This window comes from Echinops telfairi, unplaced genomic scaffold (genome assembly GCF_000313985.2).
Source record: "Echinops telfairi isolate 266 unplaced genomic scaffold, ASM31398v2 ScPeMD7_7406;HRSCAF=8444, whole genome shotgun sequence".
In the NCBI taxonomy this organism is placed as follows: domain Eukaryota; kingdom Metazoa; phylum Chordata; class Mammalia; order Afrosoricida; family Tenrecidae; genus Echinops; species Echinops telfairi.
The window spans coordinates 1,338,020-1,345,124 of NW_022111306.1; the positions used below are offsets into that span (position 1 = coordinate 1,338,020).

Below are 7,105 nucleotides of genomic sequence, written 5' to 3' on the forward strand. Positions count from 1 at the left end.
AGAGAGGCAGGTGCCAGTCATATCTAGAAGCAGACTTTTGTAGTGGTGGTGGTTTGAAACGCTTTATTGTAAACTGTTTGGAGGGATACCGAGAAATCATCTGTTTTACATTCAGCAGTTCATGCAGACGTTTCGTCGCATCCACTGCAATCGCCTCAATCTGCCATCACTTATCCCACAGCTCTCCGTGTCCTGTTGTCCTTCCTCCTTTCCTAATCATCTGACCTTGACTTTGGGCAAATGCTCTACTCTTGATCTTATATGGTTGATTATTCTAAGGTGTGCATATCGTGCCATACTGTTGTGTTTGCTTCTCTTGTAGACCTGTCTGTTGTTCTGCTGACAATTGAGCCACAGGTGTGAGTTCAGCTTCGATCCTGAAGGGAGACGAAGAGCTATAGTCTTGACATTTCCACCAATCTCTGTCTGACCAGTAAACTGGTCGTTTTTATGATTTTGAATTTTTCTGGACATTCCTGCCCCCACCCCACTCCCACTCTGCCCAAGACCTTCTAATGTGACCCTTTTCAGAGCAGTTGGCTGTGCCACAGACGGATGCTCACAAGGTCCATTAGTCCTTTGGACTCATTGCTTCCTTGTATCTTTTGAATTTCTTCACTCTTTTTTCTGAGGGAGAAGGGAGATCAATAGTATGGCTCCTCTTGAGCTTTGAAGACTTTGCTTGCTACTTGTCAAAGTAGGGTGTAAAACTCTGAAAACTAACCCCCCCCCCTCCCTTTCTCTGCCTTCACCTTCCTGTTGGCTGACACTGATGTCTGCCAGCGCCCTGTGATGGCTCCACCACCATTGGATCCACAAGACTTTGCACCCACCGGCTTGTGATCTTCCTGCTTTCTGCATCATTGCATGTGGCTGCGTGAATCTGAAGAAGGACTTATGGACTAGTGTTAGACTAATGGGCTTGAGTTGAACTGGGCTGAGATGTTCTCCTACTTTTCATATAAAATTCTTTCTTACACATACATGAGTGTCTCTGGATTTGTTTCTCTAGTCCACTCAGACTAACACAGGCAGTCTGCTTCTACAAAGATAATAGTTCTATAAAAAGTTGCCCCGAGTTGAAATTGACAGGGTCCTAGTGAGTTTGGTTTAGTATTTAAGTGATAACATTCATGTTGAGATGTATTCAAATACTATGACCCATCTAGTCACAATCTTTTCTGTGATATATTATACATTCTTGCCTCTATAGCTGTGGCTATCATCCCATTTTGGAAGAAGTTCTTTGCTACTTTAATGGACAGGATTAAGATGAATGTGGTAGTTACATAATCTGTTGTCAATTTGACACTTAGATGTGAAGGGGTGGAGTTTAGCTTATCAATCAGGTCGCAGCCTGATGACCTCATATGGAGACGCTAAGGAGATAAATAGCTCACTGGAGGCAGGACACACACTCACTCCCTGTGAGACATTACTGACTATGAGCCTGATGGAGCTATGCTGATGGCACCCAGAGCTCTAGAGCCAGAGGAGCCATGTGGAGACCCCTGTCAGTGTGGAGATGCTTACGCCTCCACTGGATCCACAAGACTCTCCACCTACTGGCCTGTGATCTTCCTGCATTTGGTGTCATTGCATGTGTTTCGTGAGTCTGAGGAGGACTTTATAGATTGGTATTGGACATATGGGCTAATATCGGACTTATGGACTTGAACTGGATTAGGCTCTTATATATAAACCTCTTTCTTATACACATATGAGTGTCTGTGAATTTGTTTCTCTATTCCACCTAGACTAACACAGGGAGATAAGTCTCCAGTTTAATAGAAGGTGTGAATTAAGTACATTACCTGGTTTTCCTTGGTGGTAGGATGTGCTGAGTCAGAATCAACTTGATGGCAGTGAGTTCTTATGTTATGGTCTGCTGAAAAGACAAAGTCAGTCTCTTGTGTCCAAGTATAAGTCATTTTGGAAGCAGATGGGAGAAAGTCCAAGGCCATTGAAAGTATTTGAGTTCTCAAGGCAGAGGCTGAGGCCAGTGGCACCAGAGAATGCAACATGGAGTATTTGGTTCAAAGTAAAGCATCTAGAGTCAGACTAGAGGTAAGGAGTCCATGAGACCAAAAAAAAAAAGGAGCAGTGGCGAGACGATAAGACTGTGAGGTAGAGAGCACCGGGCTAGCTTCCTGGTGCACAGAGGCAGAGGTCAAGGGGCCACGTGCTGACAGGCTAAAGACTGGCGAGAGACTTAGCTACTGGCTGAGGAGAGGTATTCCTTTGACCATTGAACTGTATCCCTACTCTTTACTGGTCCTGAATTGTAGTACCCTGTTAGCTTCCATACTAAATCCCCATAATTGTGAATTCTGTCTTGAGTTCTGTGTGGCCACTAGAATGAATCATCTAAGCCATCATTGATGTAGAGGGCTGTGAGAAGAATGATTAGTGTCAGAATAGGTAAAGAAGGATGAAATAGGTGAAGGCATGTCTGACCTCTAACTCATCGCAAGAGGAAAGCCAAGTGAGGCAGGTATGGTCCTCCACACCATTTTTCACACATTCTTGAAATGTAAGTCATGAAAACTCAATTCTGAGGTTAAGAGCCAATTATTTTAGGAAGGTGTCAAACGTGAATACTATTTCTAATGCTTTCTCCTCTCTCTCTCTTAAGTTGAAACAAGAAAGCGGGCAGCCTTGCTATATCATGCTGAAACAGTAGCCTCTGAGCTACCTGGGGTGGAAAGAAGATTCAAAACTCCATTCTCTTTTGAGCTAGATAGAAGATGAAGGATTCGTGCAGTGAGGTCTTGGCGTATACTTATACTTCATGGCATCTGGACCATAGTAGGTGCAGAGTGTTTTATTTTTAATTGAATTTCCTCTCTCTTAGTTCTTTCAGTATCCATGGTGATTTCTGTGGATGAGGTCAGAGCACCATCAAAGGAGTCCCAGCTTCTCTCCCCAAGGATGAAACAGCCATCGGTGACAGCCACCTTCTTTCTTGGCCAATCAGATCATTTGAAAGACAGCCTTCAGCTCTGCTTATACTGAGTACCATCCAGAAGGGCATGTTGTGCCAGCTTTATGAACTCTGTCTTCTTCCAACCACTGCTGAACTTATAAAATAAAATTTTATAGCAAAAAGAAAAACATCCCTTTTCCCAACAGGAATTACTGGGGCTGATTTAGATTTTATGTGATATTTGTGTCCATTGGTCTCCATGGCAGCCTGCACGCCAGTGCAGAGCCTACAGTTTTAAAATGCCTCTGTTTATAGAAATTATTTTATTGAAAAATTAGAATCTTTTCCAGAAAAAAACCAATATTTCAACAGAAATATGGGTTTAAATTGGGCTATATATATTTTTTCTACCACAACTATAAACTATAGGCAATATATTATTATTGAGTAAGTTTTTTTCCCCTCCAGGTAGTGCTAAAGCTTAAGATGATTTTCTTTTAAGAATGACCTAGAATTGGAATAGGAGAGAAAACACCCTAGGCTACCATTTATTTTCTTGCTGCTTGAATTGGGGTTTTTGTGCATATCGGGGAAAGAAGCCAATGTGTTGCTCAGCTGTACATTATAGAATCTTGAATCATGAAGAATCCAGGTTTAAGAGTTCCCATAGAGGCCATCTGTTTAACAGAGTCAGCTTTGAAAGTATTTATTTCAAGTTAGTTTACTTGCTTCCTTATAGTTTCGATGGTTTTCGTTTTACTCTCTTTGGGAGCTGGTGTTCGATTTTGAGTTAATTTGTTACAATTAACCTATCCTAACGAATGAAAGAAGTATTGCCATCTTTCAGGGCATGCGAAGGAAGCACTACAGTTAGCTAATGACAGCTTCAGGAGTGTGGAGATTTGAATTTAAACGACTGCTTCATTATTACTCACTATTCACGGAAACAATCCTGGTTGCACAGTGGTAACAAGTTGGGTGCTAACTGTAAGATCAGCAGTTCAAAACCACCAGCTGCTGCATGGGAGGAAGATGAGGCTCTTTACTCCTGTAAAGAATTACAGTTTCAGAAACTGGGAGTTGGCACAGACTCAGTGGCAGTGACTTAGGTTTGATGTGGTCTGTGGCGTAGGTATTGGGCTGCTAACACACAAGGTTGGCAGCTGAAATTCACCAGCTGGAGAAAGATGTGGCTGCTCCTGTAAAGAGTTACAGTCTCCGAAGCCCTACACCTGGTCGCTATGGGTCAGTATCGACTGGGTGGTCAGGGGTTTGGTTTTGGGTGATGCAACTTCAGACAGTTTACTTAATCTCTCTATCTTTAGTTTTCACTCTTATGAAAAGGTAGCCTATTACTTCTTTGGTCGGTGAATTGAAAGAGCACCATAATAGGTCATACACAGTACCTAGTGCCTAGGGTCCATTGCCCTCTAGCTGAATTCTAACTCCTAGCAAACCTATAGGGAATCATAGAACTGCCTCATAAGTTTCTAAGGCTGTCGACCTTTCTGGAAGTCAACTGCAGCATCTTTCTCCATTGGAGGAACTGGGAAGCTCAATGTGCTGATGGTTTCCAATCAAAGCCCTCTATTATAAAGAACACTATTGAGAAATTTACCTGACAAAACTTTAATGTGGGCTTTGTAGACAGTAGTATGATATCAATGTTAAATTTCCTGAATTTGTACATTGTACTTTGGTCATATTAGAGTCCCTAGTAGGGAATCTACTCCTTTGAAGAGTTACAATCTCAGAAACCCACAAGGCTGTTCTACCCTGCCCTGTAAGGTTGCTATGAGTCAGAACTGACTAGGTGGCAATGAACTTGGAGTTTGGAGTAGGTTATCAAAATGTTTCTTCTCTACTTATCTCTCTGATGAACTGGTTTGAAAAGATTTTTCTTTTCTTTGAACTAAAGCTGGTCTCCAAGAGGTAGGGCTTGGCCAACATTGGGGTTTATTTCAGGATTTCAGTGTAAAGCAATTAGAATTCACTATTAGAATTATTTTATCTAGATGGTGAGGTGGGTGTAGGAAGCTTGGTAGGGCTTGTTCAAGGGCAATGTAACTGAGGGGAATTACTGAAACCCAAATAAAGGCTGAACATGATAGTGGGACAAGAGGAAAGTAAAAGGAAATAGAGGAAAGAACTTGGAGGCAAAGGGCATTTATAGAGGTCTAAATAGAGGCTTGTGGCGCAGTGGCGGCCACGCGCAGCTTCTCCGACGACGACGCTCTTCAGTTTGCCAGAAGCGCGGAAGCGACTCACGAAGTCTACCAGAGAAGCCTTGAACAACAAAAATATCAAGCCATTGTTGAATACCTTCACCCAGTTACCTGGCAGCGAAAATGAAAAAAAAAAATGTACTCTTGATCAAGCTTTCAGAGGTGTTCTAGAAGAAATTCAATTAAAAATAACTAGCCCTATCGATCCTCAGTAACTCCTCTGGGTGCCAGAAGTGGCTACAGCTAAACTACCAGCTGGAAGGCTCGGCAATCTGCCGAAAGAACCCAGCCGTGGAAACCCATTGGAGTACAGTTCCATTCTGAAATATGAGACTGCTATAAACCATTCATCGTGTGAAAATGTTCTAGCTATTATTTCTCTTGCTATTGGGGGCGTACCTGAAGGTATCTGCACTGCGTCTACACCTTCCGTGCTGCTGGGAGATGTTTTGGATGGTCTTCCTTTGGATCAGTGTGACACAATATTCACTTTTGTGGAAAAAGATGTTGCCACTTGGAAATCCAACACTTTCTATTCTGCGGGTAAAAATTATTTACTACGGATGTGTAATGATCTCCTTAGAAGATTATCCAAATCCCAGAATACAGTCTTCTGTGGACGAATTCAACTCTTTTTGGCCAGGCTTTTCCCTTTATCTGAAAAATCAGGTCTTCACCTACAGAGTCAGTTTAATCTGGAAAATGTCACTGTTTTCAATACCCACGAGCAGGAAAGCGCTCTGGGTCAGAAGCACCCGGAGGACAGAGAAGAAGGAGTGGCTGTAGAAGAAGGTGAAATGGGAGCTGATGAAGCGCCAACAATTTGCTCCCTTCCGATTGATTACAACCTATGTAGAAATTTCTGGTCACTTCAGGATTACTTCAGGAACGCTGTGCAATGTTATGAGAAGATTTCATGGAAAACTTTTCTCAAGTATTCCAAAGAAGTTTTAGCTGTTTTCAAAAGTTATAAATTAGATGATACACAAGCCTCAAGGAAAAAGATGAACGAATTAAAAACAGGAGGAGAACATGTATATTTTGCAAAATTTTTAACAAGTGAAAAGTTGATGGATTTACAGCTGAGTGACAGTAACTTTCGTCGACACATCCTGTTGCAGTACCTCATTTTATTCCAATATCTCAAAGGGCAGGTCAAATTCAAAAGTTCAAACTCTGTCTGAACTGATGAGCAACCACTCTGGATTGAAGATACTACAAAATCAGACTATCAACTACTAGCTGAAACCCCACCCGATGGAGAAAGATTTTCAAAGATGTTATAGCATATATTAAACACTGAAGAAAACTGGAACTCATGGAAAAATGAAGGCTGTCCCAGGTTTGTGAAAGAAAGGTCATCAGATTCCAGGCCGGCAAGAGTTCTACGGAAAAGAAGAGCCCCGGAGGACTTTCTAGGGAAAGGACCCAACAGAAAAATTCACATGGGAAATCGGGAGCTAACAAGGCTTTGGCATCTCTGTCCTGATAATATGGAAGCTTGTAAATCAGAGACAAGGGAGTACATGCCAACTTTGGAGGAATTTTTTGAAGAAGCCATTGAACAAGCAGACCCTGAAAATATGGTTGAAAGTGAATATAAGGCTGTGAACAATTCAAATTATGGATGGAGAGCACTAAGACTATTAGCACGGAGAAGCCCTCACTTCTTCCAGCCAACCAACCCGCAGTTTAAAAGTTTGCCAGGATATCTTGAAAACGTGGTAATAAAGCTAGCCAAGGAATTACCACCTCCTTCTGAAGAAATAAAAACAGGTGAGGATGAAGATGAGGAAGATGAGGATGCTTTACGGAAGGAAAATGAAAGTCCTGGTGTCCGGCGAGACAAACCTGGAACTGGGGAACAGATAGAGTTCTTTGCCAACAAACTGGGTGAACAGCGGAAGGTGCTGGCTCCCTTCTTAGAACTGAAAGACTCTGAGATCCGGCAGAT

At 42.2% G+C, this 7,105-nt stretch overlaps 1 protein-coding gene across 1 annotated transcript in view; it reads left to right on the forward strand.

Moving 5' to 3' along the window:
• LOC101648636 (THO complex subunit 1-like) overlaps positions 1 to 7,105 on the forward strand; it is a 198,252-nt gene that overhangs the window by 27,998 nt on the left and 163,149 nt on the right. Inside the window, 2 exon segments of the mRNA XM_030887341.1 lie at positions 5,143 to 5,324; positions 5,481 to 7,099. Coding sequence (XP_030743201.1) covers positions 5,143 to 5,324; positions 5,481 to 7,099 — 1,801 coding nt within the window.